Consider the following 23794-nt stretch of genomic DNA (forward strand, 5'->3'; position numbering starts at 1 on the left):
TTTATAAATCACCTTAAATCGAAACTATTACTTAATGGGAAAAAGGAAAAAAGATGAAAAAGGAAAAGGAAAGGAGGAGAGATTAAGGAAGACAAAGGAGATGTTTCTTCAGACGTGATTTAAACAGAGATAATGTAGTAACATCTTTGATGGTGGATGGGAGATGATTCCACAGTCGAGCCGCATGGACACTATATGAGTTAGAGAAGAAAGAGAAATTGTAGATGGGTATTAAGAGAGTGCCTTGAGAATTAGAACGAAGAGGTAAACCATGAACTGATAAACGTTGAAATTTTTCACGCAGGTATATAGGAGCGTTAGGACTATGAAGTACATTGAACAGAAGTGAGAGGGAGTGATAGTCTCTCCGCTGTCTAATAGATGTGTCTGTATAGATGTGTGGCTGAATAAGCGGACATTCATTCTTCGCGTAGCAAGGATAAATATTTTTTGTACTAACATTTAGCATAGTTATACAAATTTTACTTTCCAAATCCGGTGTCCCAATGTCCATTTGAAGATTACGAAAAATACGAATTCATCGTTCAAAAATTAAGAGAGATATATCAAGTCTTGTGCCCTATGTCGACTAGTGTGACATCACCAGATGCAACCATAGCGACATAGTGCATGTAACGCAGGAGGATGAGGTTACAAAAAGTATGTTGCGTGTGAAACAGAACCGGAACCCTGGACGAGTGCCTTCGACTCGATGGGTGCTCTCAGGTGAAGATCCGGGCTAACGAAATCGAGTGATGATAAGTCCACCCGTTTTGTAGTGGTGAACGTGTTCACCTACAATTCTTGAGATCCTGGGTTCGATAATTGGCAGGGTGGACGTGAAATATTGTTTTTAATTGTTTTTCGAACTGCAGTATTTTCATCGTTCCTGGACTGGCACCCGAAGCGTAAGACTGATTGCCTTACCTTAAGGTAACAGATGATCTAACCACGCTGCATTTGGATTACCGATGCAGTGCCCTATGCGGCACCTCAGCGCCTCGTGTGGAAAGGGGGATGATGATAAAATGTAAAATGTTTCATGCTAATTTTTAAGTTGCTACTCGTTTTATCTATTTGGCAAAAGTATTATTAAATGAGGAAGGTCAGTGCTACGGGAAATTATTTACCAAAATTGTTTCCGTAAGCGCGGTAAAAATTAGAGCATAAATTTTACGACGAAGTTTCTTTAAAAAATATATTTAAAAAATGTCTTTGAACGAAGACGCTAGTTCTTTCGAATCAACCAATAATAGTGTTGTGATATATTTCTGGTTTCCGGGAAGCCAATTCACCAATCAGCAGAACTTACAGACGAGAACTTGTGACGTCATACGCAGAGTAATTTCAAAAGGACAAAACTTTAAAAAATCATAGCGCTGATAATACTACCTACACAAAAATATTTATTATAATATTCGGCTTCATTTGATTGTCTTTTAACAAATAAAAATATATGAAAACACCGTTGAACTGTAATACCTCTATTAATTTATTTATAATTTTAATTTTCTTTTATTTTAATTATAATTTTAATTTTCTTTTAATTTAATTTAATGATAACATTTTTATTATTTAAGAATGTTTTTGAATAAATTTTCCGATTTTTCTCTACCTTAAACCCGTAGCCAAAATTTACAACATACACTTTAAAATTTTTTGGCTTTTAAATAAATTAAAAATCTGTTTATGCAAAAATGATCCACCTCCATAAAAAGGCATATAACTCATAAATTAAATGCTAATTTTGAACAAATGAAACACTATTGGCAAGAGAAATACCATTTCCGTCATTAACAATAATGTTTCAAATCAAAAAGTTATCTATAATTTTATATTAGGGTGATCTTATATTTCCTCAAATATCTCAAAACTGTTCTTTGAAAGTTGGATCTTTTCTGCATATATACGTCCAATTTGTCTGGGTAAGAACCATTTAATCGACTCAAACGGGCAACATTATGCACGTGCAAAATAAATGACAAATGACATTTCGCCGATTCGTTTTTTTTTTGTTTAGTTGTTTTTATAAACTATTTGCTCTTTACACGTAGCACGAATTAATAAAATATGTAAAATCTACACAATTATTTTGGTATTCCAGTGTACAGACAGATGCCAACTCGTTGTTTGGTTGATTATTAATTTCATAGAATAAGCAGAAACAGTGTTAAAATTGTTCAAATAAATGTTTTGTTTCATTGTTAGTTCAGTCAATGTTTCGTTAACAAGTTCATTTATTTTTGAAACGAGGGCTGTGAGATGTGTTATAATGACGGATAAGAATTGTCAGGTAACATCGGTATATAGGTATCGTGTGTAATATCCAGTCAGATTCCAAATGTAATTTTTCGGTCCATTTTCCTTTTCCCGATTTTTCAAAATAAATAATCCTAGCGGCAATTTTTAAAAGCTTTATGACCATTTTTACTATTGAGCCAGAAATATTTTTCTCAAAAAATTTAACAGATGGCAGTAATTGGTTAATTTTATTTTACATGTTGGTAATACTGAAATTACTAATTTCGCTACCAGTTACAATCTCGCTACTCGCTATGCGGTGGAATTTTACATTTACAAATGTCAAAATCTAAAAATGTCTTCGCGCTGTGAGACGTTTCGTAAATATTATATAAATCATAGGTGAAAATAATGTTAGCGAGAATAAGAAAAATGAGATCCATAATATTTGTTACATTTTCCGTTATTTTACGTAAGTGTTTTAATACTTTATTGGTTATCAGTTAAAAAGCTTTGTTATTGTTTTGTTGTTCAGTTTATTTAATATATTTTCACACAAAGCGCGACAGTTCGTATATTTCATTAAATAGAATGATCTCATATCAGTCCGACGCGTTGTGCTTCCTGATTTCACGTTTACCGAATACGCGGATATTTTTTTTCAAACCTGTTTTAGAAAAACTTTCGACTCATTAAAAAAAGTAATAATCTATTTTATAATTTGCATAAATATCAATAACTATCTTTTACCCGCTGCTTCGCCCGCGTTGTATTAAGGAGAAAATTGCTAATTAATTAGTTAGGTCGTTTGACAATAATATTTTTTACCGATTAAATTATGTATTTTTTCGGGATGAAAAGTAGCTTGTATCCATTGCCGGTCCTCCCAACTATCGTGGTGCTAAAAAACGATGACCCGTTAATCTGTGGCGACAAGCATCGTTATTCTGTTTTAATATTAATTCATTTTTCCACTGACAATTTTCCCGAGGGAGTGATATTTTTCCGGAATGAAAAGTAACTTGTGACACTTGTCAGCTCTTTGGCTATCCCTATGCAAAAAATCACGTCAATCGATTACTCCGTTGCGACGTGAAACAAGAATTAATTTTACACTAAGAATTTTTCCCGAGGGAGTGACTCTTTTTTCAGAATGAAAAATAGCCTATGACACTTCTCAGCTCCTCACGTTGATGGGTTACTCCGTTGCGATGTGAAGAAAACATAAACAAACAACACACTTTCACATTTATAATATTAGTTTAGAATTAGATACAAAACTGTGTTTTGTATTATTCTCTACTTTCAAGGAGTTTTTTGTATTTATAAATATATTCTTCTTCTTCCAACTCGGTCCCTCAATGCTGAGGATCATGATCACCATGAACACTTCTAATTAGTCTGTTCCACTCCAGTCTGTCCTCAGCCCGACGTACTGACTCATCAAATTTTAGCCCCGTAGCCACCTTTATTTGGTCAGTCCATCTATATGGGATTCTACCCCGGCTTCTCCTACCTTCAACTCGGCCAGACTTTATAGCCTTTTCTAGATTGTCTGGCTCACGTCTAGCAATATGTCCAAAGAAAGATAGTATCCTTCTCAAACACACCACTGATAGACGAGTTGTAATATGGAGCTCTTCCAGTATCGATGCATTCGTCCTTCTGGCTGTCCAAGGCACTCGCATCAGCCTTCTCCAACACCACATCTCGAATGCATCGATCCTTGTCCACGTTTCAGCCCCATATAGGAAAACGGAGAATATCAGGGCTTCCATCAACCGCTTTTTTCTGTTTATTAATATACCTCGATCTCGCCAAATCTTCTCCAAACGGTTCATTGCTTCTTTGGCCATTTGAATCCTGCGACCAATCTCAGGTCTGCAACTGCCATTGTTGGAGATAAGCGAGCCGAGGTACACAAAGTCATCTATTAGTTCAAGGTCTTGCATCTGTCTTGTCTTTAGGAGACTGCCAGCTCTGTCTACAATCATTAGCTTTGTCTTACTTTTATTTATTTTAAGACCCAGAGCCTCATATATTAAGTATTTTTTAATTATCTGGAATGAAAATGATTTACAATGTGAATGCCGATGGATGTAGAAAACGAGGAAAACCGATAAAGACATGGCATTACTATGGAATCTGCATTTTGCTAGGTTTACGGAAGAGCAAAAACAAACCAATTTTTATTTTTTATGAAGCTATCCGATACTGAAAAATCGCCAAACATGCGTCTATCGTATTTCAGTAGAAATTAGAAATATCTGTAGAGGGACATGTCGAAAGTGGGAATAAACGGCGTGCATGTACGAAAACGAATGTAGAGCAAGCAACCTTTAACCAAAATATGGCAAAACGGTATGATAGTTTATTTATTTGTAAAAAATGACGCGAAATTCGCCTGGATCAGACGACGCCGACGTCTTTCGCTAACCAGTCTAAAGTCTGTTCATTATTACAAGAATTTCCAAATAAACTAACCAGCTGAGTGATATCCGACAGAGAATGTCTTTTTTTACACATTTATCTGAACGGCAAGGTAAAATTAGTCTGTATTGACATGAGTACCTATTTAGATTTGATAATAAGTATTTACGTTTGTAGTTTTTTTTATAAAACTCCAAGTTAATGGTTTTGATAAAAATATCAATAAAAACGCCTCGGTTAACATCTTTAAATAATAAACTAAAACTCGACAAAAGCGATTTTAATGATAATTTTATCAAAATCATTATTTAAATTCAGCTAGTACTCTCAGGTCTACTGGAGATTAGTCGGTCTCTTGGTGTACTGGTTATTGCGTTTGCTAGGCATTAAATAAATAAATAATCGTAAAACAATAAATATCGATCCACTTTATTGTATTTTATCATGCCATGTAGATTTTTGCCGTGGTGTAAAATGGACCAATCATGCGATATCACACAAATGTACTTATGTTATTAAATGTATTAATGTTATTCTCATTCTGAAAAACACGGGTCAATGCTGTATGAACTCCTGGCGTCACTGCGGCCTGCATAGATCTATTGTGATGGGTCCCCGTAAATTAGTTCTTGCCCTCCAAGCCTGGGTCTTAAGAGAGTCTGGTTACTGAGTGTAGGGCGAGTGTTCTCACATTGCCAAATTTCCCCTCCAAACCCATATCCTTAAAGTAATGAGGTATTAGGTAGGGGGCGAGCGCTCTAACATCATAAGGTTTACTACTTGGAGCACATTTGGGAAACCCACAGTAGGGCTCTGGGCCTATCAGGCCTGTCCATCATCTGTCTCGTTATTATTTAAGTCGATGTTTAGGTGTCTTAAATTTTATCTACTAAGTAAAGTTAAGTTTTCTGCATAAAAAATATAATATTTATACATTTTTTTTCTTAATATGTTCAATTATAGGTTCTTCTTCTTCTTCAGCCTTATTCTCTCCACTGCTGGATAAAGGCCTCTTCCAAACGTCTCCATTCCTTCCTATCACCCGCTTTTATCATTCACGTTTTACCAACAATAGAGGCAATGTCGTCAACCCATCTTTTCTGTGGCCTTCCAACACTTCTTTTGTCTGTCCATGGTCTCCACTTTATTATTCTGGGTTTCCACCTGCCATCATTTTGCCTCCCTGAGTGTCCTGCTCACTGCCATTTCAATTTCGCTGCACCATCCATGATATCCATGACTTATTTCTTAATTTCTTACTCTGTCTCTTAGACATACACCGAGTATCTGTCTTTCCATGGATCATTACTTGCATTTTAATTTCTGGCAACTTTTTTGTGTTACAGACGTGGTTACTAGTCTGTATGTTATCACCGGCAATATGCACGATTCACATACTTGTCTTTTTAAGCATATAGGGACTTTCAAAAATATATTTTAGTTTGCCGAAAGCAGCCCAACTTAGCTCAATTCTTCTTGGTAACTACGCTGTCTGGTTATCTTTACCGAGTTTGACTTTGTGTCCTAGATATATGTATTCATCAACCACTTTGATTTTATTATTGTTGATGAAAATGTCTCGTCCTGTTGGACTCATAATCTTTGTTTGTATGAATATTCATTTCCAAACCAATTACAGGTTACCGATGAAGATACTTTAAGTTTTCATGCAAATATTCTTATTTTCGTACATACATATCGATTTTACTTTATACTGTCTCGATATGTACCGACGAAGACAGAGTTTGTAATCGAGGCCCGGGTACCCGAATCAGTGTTATGCTGTCACTGACACAAATCAGTGCATTTAGGCTCTGCGAGGTTAATTTAGAATTGCCCTCAACCTAACCCAGGGCTTTTAAAGCTTCCTGACCATCAGAGAGAATAAAAATTCTTTTTTTTGATGTTTTTGTTATTTTCCATAAAGTGTTCCTCCCATATGTCGACAAAATCTGACCCCAGTGAACATTGTACATGTATTGTAAGTTATCAATCACAAACATCGTTAAATTTATTATAAACGGATCTCATAACATACCAATGATTGATCGTTTTAGATTCAGGATGGAAGATGAGATGTATGAATGTAGAGAAAGCGAGTTCTGTATACATAGACAGAGTGATGTAGCGTCATATTCTCTGTGACATTCCTACGGGGAAACGGCATGATGGATTTCACGCATACTGTTTTTTCTGGGCGGAAGAAAAATATATTTTAAAGTATTTAAATTTGTTGCAATTAGAGAGAAAAATCATTTTTGAGAAGGCAATATGGAAGTCTAGGCATTTACTGGGCTTATGACCTGTCATTGGCTGGTTTAAGTGGCCACTTTACACACTGTGTAACATTCACCATTCTGCCTATGTTTGAACATCCACATTTCCCCAACTCTTCCATCTGTTGACTTGTTTCAGCCGGATGAATCTCACCCACATGATAAAGGTTTCAGCTCTTTTACTTCACAAAAGTCAACAGATGGAAGAGTTGAAGAAATGTGGATGTTCAAACATAGGCAGAATGGTGAATGTTACACAGTGTGTAAAGTGGCCACTGAATATGTATTTCATTGCTATGTAATTATCCTTTTTTTTTAAATACTGTTTCACCTCTTATGTATATTGTAAAAAAAACTTTAATTTAATTTTGTTTTTTAAACAGGTCATAAGCCCTGTAAATGCCTAGACTCCCATATTGCCTTCTCCATATTGTTTTTCCTCTCTGTTGTAACAAATTTAAATGTGAACAGTTCCCTAGGGAGAAAATCCAGCCAGTCTGCAAGCATTCACACATACTCAAAAATTGTTATTTTTAAGTATTTTAATTCCTTGATATTTTCAGTTCTAGCCTTTTACAAAAGTCTCGTTCAGACAGAGGACACAGATATTTACAAAAAAGACGTCAAATTGAAAAGCAGCAAGTTCAAAAGTCATGCGGATGATTTTGCGGACACCGTCTACGAGAATGTAGTGGAAGAAATACCGGAGAAAGTGAGACACATTAGTCTTCCTAAAGACAAACCGAAAAAGGTGGGAATTCACAAGTTTAGTTTCATAGACGAGAACGAATTCTCCCCGGACAATCCGCCGCACAACCTGAAGGACAAAATGGTGGACAAGGATGAGAACGGGCTGCCCAACGACGCCAGGGAAGTCAAGCAGGAAGACCCGGAGACGGAGAACGCCGAGGGTGCCGCGGATGTCAGCAATTTGGCGGAAGCGCACCGAAAGATATTTGAGCTAGAGGAGAAACTGAGAATTCTGGAAGTCAGAATACCAAAGCGGTTTCCCGATGTTAAATATCTAGACTACAAATCAAGGAAAAGACTATTGGTAAGTTTTATTGTTTTATTTGGAAATCGACACTTTTAAATTCCCTTTTTTAATTATTTTAAGCAAATTTTTCTCCTAAGAATTTTTAAGACTAGGCAATCAATTACAACATTTTCTTATTTTTCTCCAATGGCGCTACAGCCAAATCGAGCCTTAGCCTCCTTCAACTTTTGCCTCCAACTCCGCCTGTCCTCAGCAGCCATTTTCCAATTTGCAACTTGTAGAAGCTGTGCTGCGTCTTTTTTTACTTTATCCTCCCGCCTCATTCTAGGCCTTCCAATCCTTCTTTACCCCCTGGGTGTCCAGTCGTGACTCTCTCAGTTACTCGCGCATCACGCATTCTCTGTACGTGTCCAGCCCATCTCAACCCGAGCAGTTTTATGTGCGTTGAGATACTAGGGGGCTTCACATATGCTGTACAATTCGGCATTTTGCCTAATGCATCTCTCTTCTCCGTCTTTCGCGGGACCACAGATTCGGCGAGGAACTCTCCTTTCAAATATACTTGCATCTCAGCAGACATTACTGTCAGGGTCAGTGCCTCGCATCCATACGCCAGTACAGTCCTAATAATAGTCTTGTACAGCGTTATCTTTGTTTTCCAATGGACGCTTCCTGACTTAAACACTGGCAGAAAAGAGAAATATGTTTTGTTGCTATTTGTTTCTTTATTTCAAATACATTCCGTGAGAAGAGAGCCTGAGTACGTGAACTGGTCGACTGCCTTAAAGGAGACAAAATATTCTACTTAAGTATTATTTTAAGCACTCTTTTCCCTAAGTAGGCATCTTTAAGACGAGGCAATCAATTACAACATTTTCTACTTAAGCACTATATTTTACAAGTAAAGAGATTAAGACATATAATAAAATCTGGTTTGCAAAACAATTAAGAACATGAGTGGATGTGTTATGTAACGAAAACAGAAAGCAGAAATATCTGGAATATCCAGTGACCGGTTTCATCGCTTTCGCGACATCTTCGAGACTGGTATCTTTATTAAAAAGTTAAATGTATTTATACAGAACAGAGGTAAGGATACATAATTCAAAGTTATATGTAAGTAAATTAAATAAAGTTATTTTTATCTTAAGGATCATTATCAACAAATTTTCTATGGGTTAACTAATGAATGGATATAATGCTATTTTAACGAGTTTAAGTATTTTATTTTATTTTTGGTGTCTCATCCTTCGTGAGTGTGGTTTTGTAAATAATGATTTCTGAAAAACAAAGGGTAAAAAGTCATTAGTAAAATTATATTACAATGGGTAAAGTAATGGAGAATGCACATGTGTTATCTGTTCATTAAGTAATTCTACGTCGGGTTTATTTTTCAATCTATTAATTTCGAGAATTTCTGATTTGTCAAGTTTATGGCCTTTGGGTGCAATATGAATTATTTTTATATGTCGCGAAAGCGATGAAACCGGTCACTGGATATTCCAAATTTGTGGATTAAAGTATCACTCGTGTTTTATTTATATAATAAATTACAATGAACTTCCATCAAGAATTTTCACTTACAAACTTAAATGTTTTAGAAATATCTGGGTTTAGAGTTTCAAAAACTGGTACAATTATTAGTATAACACGTAAAACTATGTATGATAAATGATGTAAGATTCGTGCATTGTGTTAGGCTGAGACGAGCATTTTGAACAAAATCAAGAACAGAGGGCCGCGTTGGTTTGGACACGTAGAGCGAATGGACGGCAAAAGAATGGCTAAGATTTTACGGTGCGAATGCTGATGGATGCAGGAAAAGAGAAAGACCGAGAAAGACATCATCATCATTCCCTTTCCGCACCTAATGGTGCATTGGTACACCAATCGCAGTGTATCTTGATCACATGAAGGTAAGATGATCAGTCTTTCGCTTCAGGTACCAGTCCAGAGACTATGAGACATTCTGGTGTAAAAATACTTTTTTAAATAAATTTTTCACGTCAACCATGTTAGGGATCGAACCCGAGACCTCTCGCATGGTAAGCAAACGCGGTGACCACTACACCTCGAGGCATCTTATCTTCATGTATTATTCTTATTCTTAGTGGTGGGGGTCAGTGCTATGCAAGCTCCTGGCGTCACTGCGACCCGTAAAGATCTATTGTGACGGGTTCCCGTGAATAGTCCTCGCCTTTCAAGCCCGGGTCTATTAAGAGCCTGGCTACTGTGTGGGAGGCGAGAGTTAACATTTAGCTTAATCTCTCCCTCTTCCAGATCCGTAAAGTATCGGACTATTAGGCTATTGGCTCTTTAACATCCTCAGGTTTAACCAGTGGTCCCCCGAGGATGAGGCTCCTCTTATGATGTAAAGCATCACATTCACATAGAATGTGTATAGGTGTTTCCTCATCTGCATTGCAGAACCTACATCTAGAAGTTTCGGAAAGGTTCATTCTGGCAAGGTGTTTGTTTTGTGCATCTATCGTACATAGTTTTCCTACACATTCGCCTGAGAGATCGCATTTTGACAGCATTCAGCCTACTTTCATCCCTGTCTTTCCAAGTCCATACTTTGCTCCCATACATCAGAGTCGGTACCTGGACCCCTATAATGAATAACCACAAAATTAATGCTTCAAATATCAATTTTATAATAACAAATGTTCTAAACACATCCAAATGAATTCATTTTGATGAAAACGGGTTAATATACTTTTGATTTAGCCACAACAGTATGCCATCATTGATTACCTATTGTCTTATTGATAATTCAAACAACCACACATTAAAAATATAATAAAACAAACATTAAACTGTTGTTTTTCAACACGTTGCCTAGTGATAATATGTCAAACTACCGTACAATGTATAGTAAACTCTTGATGTTTTTTATTGAAAATCCATAACTACACGTGGTTCTAATTAGGTTATTCAATAGCAGGGGCGAATTGTCCAAATAAGCGATTATGCACAGCTTACCGTTATATTTTACTTTCGAAATAATAACTATGTTTCTGGGAAAATAAACTAAATAATTGTTATTTATTATAAATCACCAACACTGTTTATATCTTCCTATGAAAAAAAATATCTATAAAGTGCGCCCAGCGTTCAGCCCGTTATCAGTGGACGATGAAACTAGCCGATTACCTCAGCTTATTTCTCCCTACAAAAAAGTACACTATATTTTACGTCTTTAACCTTTCCCTTACTGTCCTGAAAACTCCCGCGCGTTACGGTGCTGTGTAGTCACTACACATTGAAAAAATAAGAGATTTAAAAAGGGAAAATTAAATATTTATCAGGAATGGCTTTAATTAACCACAATTTAATTCAAAGATGATAATATTTCAAATCTAACTAAAACATGAAAAAACCATTGGGTATCGCTTACGACTCGGGCGAAACGTGCACCTGCGCCAACTTCCCGAGAGCTACTGAGTAGCTATATAGTACTGAACTACGGGACTGACTGAGAGTATACTTTTGATGATATTTGTAATTTATCCCCGATTTCTGATAAAATGCTTTTTTTGTGCCTAATAAGTACTTATTATTTAATAACAAATTATTTCAGTCGATACGTAAATGTGTAATGGAGGAATACTGAAGATCTAACCCCAATATTCATTATATATATAAAGATATTATAGTTATTAGACGCAATGTGTACTAGCTACACATCACCAGGTTTAGGTTTTGTTAGCGGGACATCTAGTGACTTTGCTAATATGTTCACAGTTAAAACACTATATTTCACACTTGTTCATTCTCTTTTAGAATATGCCTCTCTGATCTGATCTCCCTTCTATGTAGGCCGGATAAATCATATTGAATCAGTGCAACATCGTTTGCTAAGAAAAGTAGCATGGGTGATTGCCCTCGAGAGGGGAGACTACACTTACAGAGAAATGAAGTCAATTTTAAAAATATGATGTCTACAAAAACGTCGAAATAACATTGACTCCATATTTATGTTTAATTTATCAAATGGTTTAATTGATGTACCATCGTTACTGGAACAAGTGGCATTCAGCGTCTCGATCCGCCGGTTGCGAAATAATGATGTGCGCCATTCTGCGTAAGTTTAAACATCCTAGGGAGCCTAGGGAGTGAAATACAGCGTGTTTACAAACATTTGGGCGTACTAAAAACATTGTTTTAAAAAAAAATTGTGCATTCTTATGATTTGCCTAAATATTTCAATGACGGGACCATTTTCAGTATAACCGTGTTAGAAAATAGGAAACAAAAATACTGCAGAAACATCTTTGATGATGGGAGATGATTCCACAGTGAAGCCGCATGGACACTATTACTAGACTTATTTTCGGAATCTCTAAGTTCAGTCATATCACTCCACTACTTCGGGAACTACACTGGCTACGTTTTCCACAGAGGGTCGAATACAAACTCTGTTGGCTTATGTATAAGTCACTGCACAACTCTGCTCCGGAATATCTAACGGAACTATGCATTCCAGATGAACTAGCTGACAGGCGTCTAACACTTAGATCAGCTACGTCCACGGCGAGAGGAAAAGTTATTTTACCTCTACGCAAACAGCGCACTAAATTTAGTGAACGCGCATTTGCGGTCGCAGGCCCTATGGCATGGAATGCTATCCCAGCAGAGGTGCGAGGCTGTGAAAGTGAAGTGATGTTTCGGAAAAAACTTAAAACCCACTTGTTCTCTAAATCATTTGAATAAATCCGTAGCATGTGACAACAAAATAAATTATTTTAATTAAATTACAAATTTAAAAGAATCACTATGTAAAGCGCCCTTGAGGTATTTTGTAACGAAAATGGCGCTATATAAGTTACCCATAATAATAATCATAATGAGTTAGAGAAGAAAGAGGAATTGCGGATGGGTATTAAAAGAGTGCTTTGAGAATTAGAACAATGTGGTAAACTATGAACTGATAAGCAATTTTTTATGGAGGTACAGTGAACAGAAGTGAGAGGAAGTGATAGTCTCTCCGCTGTCTAATTAAGAGCCATTTCAGTTGCCTACGATAATAAAAAATGTGGTCATATTTCCTAAGACCAAAAATATACCTTATGCATGTATTCTGAAGTTGTTAAAGTTTTTTCAGTATTAATATCTATCATCTCAGTTTGATTATCAAAATAGCATTATCCTGTAACGACGATAACTTATTATAGAGATTATAGTCGAAAATTTTCATTTTCACTCTTGAAATTTTGCTAAAGACTTGCTGGTGCAGGCTCTCGGACGCTTCTTGATTTAGATCGTATTTGAGATATTCTTGATTTTGGTTCCCAGATCACGGGGGGCGCCGGGTTCGTGGGCTCGCACCTCGTGGACGTGCTGATGATGCAGGGGCACGAGATCATCGTTGTGGACAACTTCTTCACCGGCCGCAAGAGGAACGTGGAACACTGGCTCGGGCACGAGAACTTTGAGCTGATACACCATGACATCGTCAACCCCTTGTTCATTGAGGTAGGAAACAATAATTGAAGACACAAATGAATAAAGGTGGTATGTGATATTAACAAAGAGCACGGACGCCCGGGATTAAAGTTTCAACATTAAAATTTTTTTATTTAGTGGTTCAAACTAGTACATAGGAACCTCTTTTTACGCGTAGTAGAATATGTTACACGCATTTCTGTGTAAAATAGGTATACTTTTAAAATACCAATAGTGGATAGATTTCCTTGTATAAAAATAATTTTGGAATTAAAAAAAAATAACTGTTTACTTTTTTAAAATGAATCGGCATTTACTTCTTAACTTCTTAACACTTCACTATAAATTATTATGAAAATAAAACTTTGTTATTAATGTTACACAATTTTATTATTTTACAAGAACACAACTATAGTTTCGGGAGAGCACTCCTCCATCGACGGATGATATAAAACTAATATAGTAAAAAAGTAATGTATGTGAGCGAAGTATGGAATTGGAAAAATAATGATGAAAGTTGGTTGAATGCTGTCGAAATGCGATCCCTCGGGCGAATGTGTGGTAAAACGATGTATAATAGGTGCACAAATGTCGAGATCCGTGAAGTGTGTAAGGCTGAGACATGCATTATTGACAGAATCAAGAAAGGGGCGCTGCGTTGGTTTGGACATGTAGAGCGAATGGACAGCGAAAGAACGACTAAAAGGATCTACGATGCAAATGTTGATGGATGCAGAAAACGAGAAAGACATGGCACGATCAAGTCCATCAAATACTTGAAGATGGACATGTCAAAAGTAGGAATAATCGGCGTGCGTGCATGATAAGATGTATGAATGTAGAGGAAGCGAGGTCTGTATGCCAAGATAGAGTGTTATGGCGTTCTATCCTCTCTGCCTACCCCTACGGGGAAACGATGTGGTGGTTTGTTGTTGTTGTTGTAGTAAACACAGAATATTGTTCACAATGTCATAGAATTTAAACAAAAAATAAACAATGTTTGATTATGTCCAAATGCTTGCAGACTGGCTGGATTTCCTCCCTAGGGAGTTGTTCATATTTAAATTTATTTCAACAGAGAGGGAAAAAATTTTGAGAAGGGAATATGGAAGTCTAGGGTAAAGGTTTCAGCTCTTTTACTTCACAAAAGTCAACAGATGGAAGAGTTGAGGAAATGTGGATGTTCAAACTTGGGCAGAATGGTGAATGTTACACAGTGTGTAAAGTGGCCACTTAAACCAGCCAATGACAGGTCATAAGCCCTGTAAATGCCTAGACTTCCATATTCCCTTCTCAAAATTTTTTCCCTCTCTGTTAAAATAAATTTTAAAAAATAAACAAATTAATCAGTGAAACTTTGAGCAGGAGGGTTTTTTTCCCCTTATCTAAGGTGTTAGCATATGAATGGATAGTTACCTAAAGTACAGATATGAAAACATGATCAATGAGGGACAGGACAGTAAGTCGAATTTATTTCTTAAAACTTAGCACATAAGTGGAAGTTGCAATAATTAAGTCTAAGATTTAATGTGTGCGAAGACATCGCTCGGCTAAGAGAGTGTTAACAGACGCGGGTCTAAGGGGGTGAGTGGGGTGAGGGGGGGTCGCAAAGGGAACATAGTCAATAAAGGCGAGGGGTGGTTAAATGTGTGATTATTAATTGGATATTATTAATTAGTAGATTATTAATAGAACAATATTCTGTGTTTACTATATTAGTTTTATACCGCCCGACGATGGGAGGAGCGCTCTCCCGAAACTATAGTTGTGTTGTTGTAAATTAATAAAATTGTGTAACACTAATAACAAAGTTTTATTTTCATAATAATTTAACTGTTTACTATTTATTTATATTCTCTTTCCCCACCACAATATCCTCCCATTCTTCAGAATCCCATATGACACTATTATCCATACACCAATTTGTATAGAAAATATTGGTCTCCACAAAACAACATTTATGGCTCCAGAGGTTATTAATTTACAATTTACCAACCTGGCCAAAACCAAGTGGCCAAACCATTTATTTGTATACGCAGATGGATCCAAACTACCATCTAATGACTTTAGTACTGCCGCAATATACATCCCGAAACTGGCGATAGATCGCAAATTTAAACTCCCTAGTCCTTCCTCCGTCTTCTCAGCAGAATGTCTGGCTATACAAGAAGCTATTCATTTCTGTCTATCTCTCCCTCATACACATGTTGTAATATTTACAGACTCATTAAGTGCGGTTAAATCTATTTCCAACAACCTTTCTAAATCCGCAAGTGACGAGCTACTCTGTTCTATAAGACTTAACAGTCGGAAATTCAGTAGAACTGGTAGAGAACTAATCATAGTCTGGATCCCATCGCACCTTGGTATTAGAGGTAATGAGATGGTAGATGAACTGGCGAAAGCGGCTGCGATAGACGGCTCGCGTCCTCTTGAGTATTGTGTGTGTGTTTCCGACATGTCCCCTCGAATTCAGAACGAGGCAAAACGACAATGGAAGACCCAGTGGGAGTTTACCTCCAAATGTAAGGGAACTCTCTATAAAGATATCCAAGAGAGCATACCAAGCTCTCCTTGGTTCCACACTAAAAAATTGTCTAAGAGATTAATCTCAAACATTAGTAGACTACGAATCGGCCACTATTGCACTAATAGCCACCTTTTCAAAATGAATATTGTAGGAAGTCCATGGTGTGAATGTGGTTTGGACCATGAGACTCCAGACCATATATTCTTTGGTTGTCCAATAAGGGACAAACATAATATGTACTCCTCCTTAAAAAAATATCCTTACCCTACTAACATAGCATCACTCCTCTCCATCCTTGATCCTGAAATTATCCACCATATAGGAAGCTTCCTCTCAAAAAATATGATAAATGTTTAGTTTTTTTTTAAAAATGTTTTTTGATTTTTTCCTTTCAATAAATTTTACTCTTGGCAGAAATCATCCTTCTTAGGATGGATTGCCTTAATATAAAAAAAAAAAACTATTTATTTATTTTTTACTGTCCGCCAAGCGGTGATAGTGAGTGCGTTTGTCTACTATACAAGAGGTCTCGGGTTCGATTAATAGTTGTCTTCGACTGTCTATAAAGAAAAACCGATATGTGTGTACGAAAATGAGTATATTTGCATGAGCATTTAAAGTATCTTCGTCGGTGACCTATAATTTACCAACGTATTACAACAGAGATGAAGAACATTTACGAAAAGGTAATATAGAAGTCTAGGCATCTACAGGGCTTATGACCTGTCAATGGCTGGTTTAAGTGTGTTATCTCTCTCCCTACTGTTATGTGCCGATGTAGTGTAGCACACAGAAATTCAATATTCGAAGTCCAACAGATCAATTGAGAAGACACGAAGATGTTGTATATTAATTTATTTACTTGAAAGACATTACATAAAGCATTTTACTATTACACTTGAAAGCTACCGTGTATATTAAAACCAAGTATTACGTCAGAGGGATGTAGTAACCTCGAGAGATCACATTTCTAATTCTTCCTCAAAGGACTGTGTAGGAACTTATATAATACAATTTTGAGTCCTTGTGGAAGGGATAAGTAAAGATAAAAATAGTTATTTTTATTGCCCCATTTGGCGATGCATGTGGTACTTTACTAATGGATTCTGTTAGTTGCCTTTTAAAATAGCAGCTGTAGATAACAGAATTTAAAATACATGGTTTTGGGATTACAAATAACGATAAGATAAGATAAGTGTCATCCCATAGGGGAGACCCATTATTTTAGCAGATGGCTAAAATACTATATGCATCTGAGAGCTAGGTACCAACTTAACATCTTGGGTGGTACGTTATTATCTACCCCCAGCTGATAAAATGCAACGTGTGCCCTATATAAGTGGTAAAACCATAACAAGTGGCCACTTTACACACTGTGTAACATTCACCATTCTGCCTATATTTGAACATCTATACTCCTTCAATTCTTTCATCTGTTGATGTTTGTGAAGTTAAAGAGCTGAAACCTTTATTTATGCGGGTGAGATTCATCTAATTGAATTATTTCACCTACATACTAGGCAACGCCTGAAAATGTTATTTTTTCAATTTCTATACTTCTTCATGGACCAGGTAATTTATCAACAATATTTTGAGTTTGTACAAATTTTTGTAGACAAGGACTGGATTCAACTCCCTGGGGAGCCGTTTATACCAACATATTATAACAGATTTTATTTACAACAGATTTCATCTCTGTTGTAATATGTTGGTATAAACGGCTCCCCAGGGATTTGAATCCAGTCCTTGTCTACAAAAATTTGGACAAACTCAAAATATTGTTGACCTATAATTTAACACGTTTAGAAGAAAAAATTGTATGCATATTCTGCTTTTCATACAGAAAACTCAAATTTACTTTGCAGATAAATTTGAAGATAAATGATAACTTTCATTATAATCGAGGCCCTGATATGGTTAAAATCAAATATTTGTTTAAAATGTTGTTTTTACACTAGAATACTTCATATTTTCATAGAACTTTTCATTTGTCGGCCTCGTGGTGCAATGATCAGCGCGTTTTTCTACATGCAAGAGGTCTCGGGTTCGATTCTTAATGTGGTTTATATGAAATATTTATTTAAAAGGGTGTTTTCACACTAGAATATTTCATAGTCCCTGGCCCTGAAGCGTTAGACTAATCATCTTACGTTCATGTATCAAAATTCCAAAAAAAATATCAATTTTGGGAAGGATCAGAAGATTTATTGATAAGGACTCTTGCAAAACTATTTACAAAGCAATTATTGAACCACACGTTAACTACTGTAGTAGCATTTTATTTTTATCAAACAAAGAAAACATAGATAAACTAACTGTATTACAAAATAAAGCCTTAAGAATCATTTTGAAAAAAGACAGATACACGAGGGTAAAGTCGATGGTAAATGAAATGAAATTATTAACATATAAACAAATAATATTTTACAATACAATGATATTTGTTCATAAAATTATAAACTCTAATAAAAAAACAGAATTTTGGAAAAAAATTGATCGGAACCAGCATGAACACGATCACAATACTAGAGAAAAGAACAAAATTAGACTTCCATTCAGGAAAAAGGCAAAGTCACAAAATTCAATTTTATTTAAAGCAATCAAAAAGTATTACGAAATGGAAAAAAATATTTATGAAGAAAAAAACATATCAAAATTTAAAATAATGGTCAAGACATATGTGATAAACAATTTATAAATTAAATATATTTGCAATGTTATTACTAGAACACACATGACAATATGTATGATATGTGTGCCCTACTTTAAGATTTAATTTTTTTTTTTTAAATGATCAAGATATACTGCGATTGGTTTACCAATGTTGTGCTCTATGCACCATTAGGTGCGGAAAGGGAATGATGATATTTCATTGTCCCTGGACTAGTACCCGAAGCGTAAGACTGATTTTTTTTTTAAAATTAATTTTTCACGCCCACAAGGCTTTTACATACATGGAAGTTATATAAAATATGAGTATATAAACAACATAAAATTTAAAAAATACAATATAAAGCAATAAAAGGTAGAACAGTGTTTAGAAGTAATGTTGGTATAAAAATAAGAAGATGAGTATATAAACAACATCATTTTTTTTTTAATACAATATAAAGTAATAAAATATAGAACTGTGTTTAGAGGTTTAGTTAGTTTTAAAAAAGATAAAAAACAATCATATTATTATTTTAAACAAATAAAGCAAGTCATTTAATTTTTGTCTGTTTTCTAATGTTTGGATGTTTAAATAATCATTTAATTGGATGGCAGGCCCAACTATGTATTCTTTTTTTTTTTTATTTCTCCAAGTAAAAGCATAATCTGTACATCTGTCTGTACTAAAAACGTAAAATGTAAAATGCCACATAATGAGATTTTTTAGAATAAAAAACCCAATTTTATTTGATTATTTGATGGGTAATATGCAATTAGGCTCAACTTCTGCGGTGCGCGACCTGGGTATCGTTTTTGATCAAAAATTATCCTTTATTAGGCACATAAATAATATAACTAGTAAATCTCTAAAAATGTTAGGCTTCATGTTACGTGTGACAAAGGAATTAAAAAACATAGACACTTTGAAGTTGATGTATACTTCATTAGTGAGAAGCCAGTTAGAGTATAACTCTACAATATGGACTCCTTACTACAACTGTCACCAAAATTCTTTTGAAAGAGTTCAAAAAAAATTCTTACGGTATATAAATTTTAATCTTAGAATCAGTCATGAATTTTTCAAATTACGATTTTTTACTAAAAACATTAAATTTGTTAAAACTTAACGATAGAAGAAAAATTATAGATCTTTTAAATTTATTCAAAATTATAAATTCAATATGCGATTGCCCTGAACTATTATCTCTCATCAACTTCAGGGTGCCTGGAAGAATGACTAGACAGGTGCCACCGTTTTGTAGCAACAATTCACGGATAGTGTATACTTGTAATGCCGTATTAAATAGACTTCATGAACTCGGCAATAGTTATTCCCACGTATCTGATATATATTTAGTGTAGGGTATTGTTCCTATAGAACAAACCTTTTGAACTTTTTCAAAGATGGTGAATGGTAATTATATTTATTTATTCATGCATTTCATAATATATATATTTACAGTTTTTTGTTCACTTTACCTAGCTGTGTGAAACAGTACTTATGATTTTCTTGTTGTTTTACTGTAGAATGTTTTATTATTTAAACTTTCTACTGAATATGCTGTAAAATTATTAGGTTAATTTTTTTAATCTTCTGTAATTTTTGGTTTAATTTTATTTTTATAAATCTTGGGTATAATAAAGTAATTCATGTTTAAAAAAAAAAAAATACTATGCCAAATATGTTAATATTATAAATGTTTGTAAAAGGCAGATTTGCCGTTTATGTTTATAAAATATAAAAATATAATACTCTGAATAAAATTAAATAATGTGTTTTTACTGTATTTTTCAGGTTGATGAGATTTACCACCTAGCAAGCCCGGCTTCCCCTCCTCACTACATGTACAATCCTGTCAAGACCATCAAAACAAACACCGTTGGCACCATTAATATGCTCGGTAATTATTTCTATGAGTCTTTAATTTGTATTGATAATAAATAAATCCTTAAATTACTCAGAAGGATGACCCCCGCGACAGATTTAGGCTGGCGCCACACTCAGCGGAAATCGTATCGCCGATCTTTTGCTGCGTAACACCACTACATTTATTTTATCGCGGGCACACTTCGCAGATGTTGAATTTTTCCGTCCTGGGCGAAACGCTCGCCTTCGGCGTCTGTTCCATTCTACGCGCGTGGATTATCCATCAGCGGCTAATCGGCAACTCTGTTAAAGACATTTTAAATTTATCTCCTGTTTGACTTTTAACTTTTAATTTGATCTTTAATTTTATCTTTCAATTTTAACTTTTTAATTTTAATTCTTCATTTTAACTTTTAATTTAAACTTTTAACTTAATTTTAATTTTAACTTTTGATTTCAACTCTTAATTTATACTTACTTACATCTACTACCTGCATCTAATAAATTATTGTTGGTTGTGAATTTTTACAAATAAATTTAAATGTTCATGGAAGCAGAGAGAGAGGGACTGGAAAGTAGAGTAGCTATACAATGTCTTCTTCTTTTTATGTACTTTTTATTTAATATTTATATTTTTAGTTTTTTAGAATTCAATTATTTTTCCCCTCTCCTCCTGCATTCATTAGTGTGAAATCTGTAATTGGTCTTACTTTTTATAATTGTTCTTTTGTACCTTGTTTTATATAAAGACTGTATGATTTCATTAATAAATAAACTCCGCATTGCATCTTTTCTAATGGGATATGCCACATTCGGCGAACAGTCCGCGTCGACTGTATGAGGCGTATGAGGCTCGGTAGCCGACGGGATGCGCCACGAAATATGTTGGGTGGCTGCTTGTTCAGATGTGGATTTTCCGTGACGGATTATCGGTGACAGAATTTCCGCCGAGTGTGACACCAGCCTAAAACCACTAAGACTTACATTGGAAGAACGATGAAAGAGAAGGGAGTTGAAAAAGCTTTTTTTTTATTTTTTATATGGGAGTTGCTTTATTATTTACCTTGCTTATAATATACATGGTTTATATTTCAAAAAGTGGATTTTTCTGCAATTAAATATCTTAAAATTTATCTAAACTATTGGGATCAGGGGGGATATATTAATGTGGGCTAATCAGGAACTTCTCAGCATTTGCTCACGTGGAGAGGAAACCACTTAAAACTCTTCAGGAGAAGCCGGCCTGTTGGCAGTAGTCAACAGGCCTTCTGTTCCACTAGAGGAGTGTTCGGCATTTTGTTGAAAAAGCTTATAATATACTCAATTATTACTATGACTATACCCCTTGCATGAAATGTATCAATTATCCCCTTATAGGACACTTATTTTGTTGTTTTAAGGTAATAAACATATTGCATTTGAAAACCTGAGTGATAAACTGATCCACCAGTGTACATTATTACTATACTCTTGTGACATAAGACTATTAATTCAAAATTTACAAAATATCTCAATCCTGGCTGTTCATACATAAAAGGGTAAATCCCAACACCAATTTATGTCATAACTGGAAGCTGGAGGGACCGCATCACGAATGAAGGCATCTGATTAAAACCGTCTCCGAAAGACACGCTACAAAGAGTACTTACATAGTTGGTCACGAAGGTCTCTTACATGAGATAGTAGTGGGGTTGTCTGAGGGGACAACCAGGCGGCGCTCTCGACGAGAATACCTCTGATATTTATGCAAGGATACGAGCTGCAGATCATATGAAAAGCTAAAGAAGGGTGCAGAGGACAGACCGTAGGGGCAGAGGAGCTGCAGAGCTTTGCTACAAACCAATCTATCTTTGAGAATTTAAACCAGTGAGAGAGAACTGGAAGGTCTATCGTCCCCAATTCCACCTCAATTCCAAGAAAAACTTCCTTTCCAGCAGTTTTTCAAACTCATCAAATAGTGTTTCAAACTGGAATAAATTGCCAAGCCTAGTTATTCATTTAATTTCAGTCAATCAGTTCAAAAACCGTTTGGATGCGTTTTTAAAAGAAGAAGAATGCAGACAAAAAGCAGTGCATTAGATATAGGCTCACCAGTCTGCCTTTAACAAATAATAATCATAATAATTTGATTCCAGAAAAGAGGCTTTTTAAAATTTATTTTGGTTTTGCGTTATTATTTACCTTGCTTATGATATACAAGGTTTATATTTTAAAAAAAAAAGGATTTTTCTGCAATTATATTACTTAAATTTTGTCTAAAACTGTTGGGAACAGGAAGGATATGCTAAAGTGGGCCAATCCGGAACTTCTCAGCGTTTGCTCATGTGGAGAGGAAACCACTCAAAACTCTTCAGGAGAAGCCGGCCCATCGACAGTAGTCAACAGGCCTTCAATTCCACTAGAAGAATGTTCGGCATTACGTTCCCTACTTTGGTTTATTTTACCAATTGCCCGCACTATTTTGATCATGCATGATACTACCTCTCGCGATGAGATGTCGCGTAGATCTTCACCCGGGCTTCTGCATCGCGCCTCCAGCTGGTTTCTCTGAAAGCTGAAAAAGGGGCAATGCATCAACAGGTGAGGGACATCTTGAGGAGTTTCACCAGTAAAGAGGCTGAAAGGTACAGAACCAATATAAATGTGCGAATCTGATAATGCCTCTGTTGTAACTAATTCTACTTTGAATTGTAGGCTTGGCCAAGAGAGTAGGCGCCAGAGTACTGATAGCCAGCACTTCGGAAGTTTATGGAGATCCAACTGTGCACCCACAACCGGAGACTTACTGGGGACACGTCAATCCCATAGGTAAAACACAATATTCAAAACTTTAACTTTGTGTTCAAATATTTTACCAAATGTTAGTGAACAATTGTAACACTTGCCGACATTGGTAGAACATTTGTCCGACCCCTGCCAACCACTCATACTTCAGCACACAAGGCGTTAGTGTTGATAGCTGCTATTCATGAAGCTAGGTTTGAATTGGTTAATTATATTTGGAATTTTTACTGCTATTACATTTATGTTTACAAAATAAGAAGAAAAATATTAACAATACTAGAGCCAATTAAAAAAATCCACTGTTAATCTAATGACACATAATATATAAGAAAAGAGTTTACGTAATTGTATGTGTGTGACGTTTGTATTCATGTGTATGTGAATGTGTGTATGCCAGAATGAATGAGGGAAAGGGTACATGTGCGTGTGGGTATGAATGGGGGAGAGGGTGCGTGTGTGTGGGTGCGTAAGTATAAAAAAATAATTGTTTAAAACTTGTAATTATATTAAAAATGGTACAAGAAAGAGCTTGGTAAAAAGTTTGAAACCATTTTGTTAAAATTAAGAAA

General features: G+C 35.4%; 1 protein-coding gene across 2 annotated transcripts in view; it reads left to right on the forward strand.

Annotated features, from left to right (window-relative positions):
* The first annotated feature begins 1971 nt into the window (after positions 1-1971).
* The window catches only part of Uxs (UDP-xylose synthase), a 29753-nt gene continuing 7930 nt past the window's right edge, over positions 1972-23794 (forward strand). Inside the window, exons 1-5 of one of the 2 annotated variants that reach the window (XM_088235225.1) lie at positions 1972-2293; positions 7511-8001; positions 13243-13422; positions 20370-20475; positions 23136-23249. In XM_088235225.1, the coding sequence (XP_088091351.1) occupies positions 7777-8001; positions 13243-13422; positions 20370-20475; positions 23136-23249 (625 nt within the window). In that variant the 5' untranslated portion in view covers positions 1972-2293; positions 7511-7776. Of the gene's footprint in view, positions 2294-2503; positions 2714-7510; positions 8002-13242; positions 13423-20369; positions 20476-23135; positions 23250-23794 lie in introns of those variants that run through there. The other variant, XM_088235224.1, reaches the window with a different exon arrangement.

Source organism: Micrasema longulum, unplaced genomic scaffold (assembly GCF_059751315.1).
Source record: "Micrasema longulum isolate JH-2025_06_02 unplaced genomic scaffold, ASM5975131v1 h1tg001345l, whole genome shotgun sequence".
NCBI lineage: Eukaryota > Metazoa > Arthropoda > Insecta > Trichoptera > Brachycentridae > Micrasema > Micrasema longulum.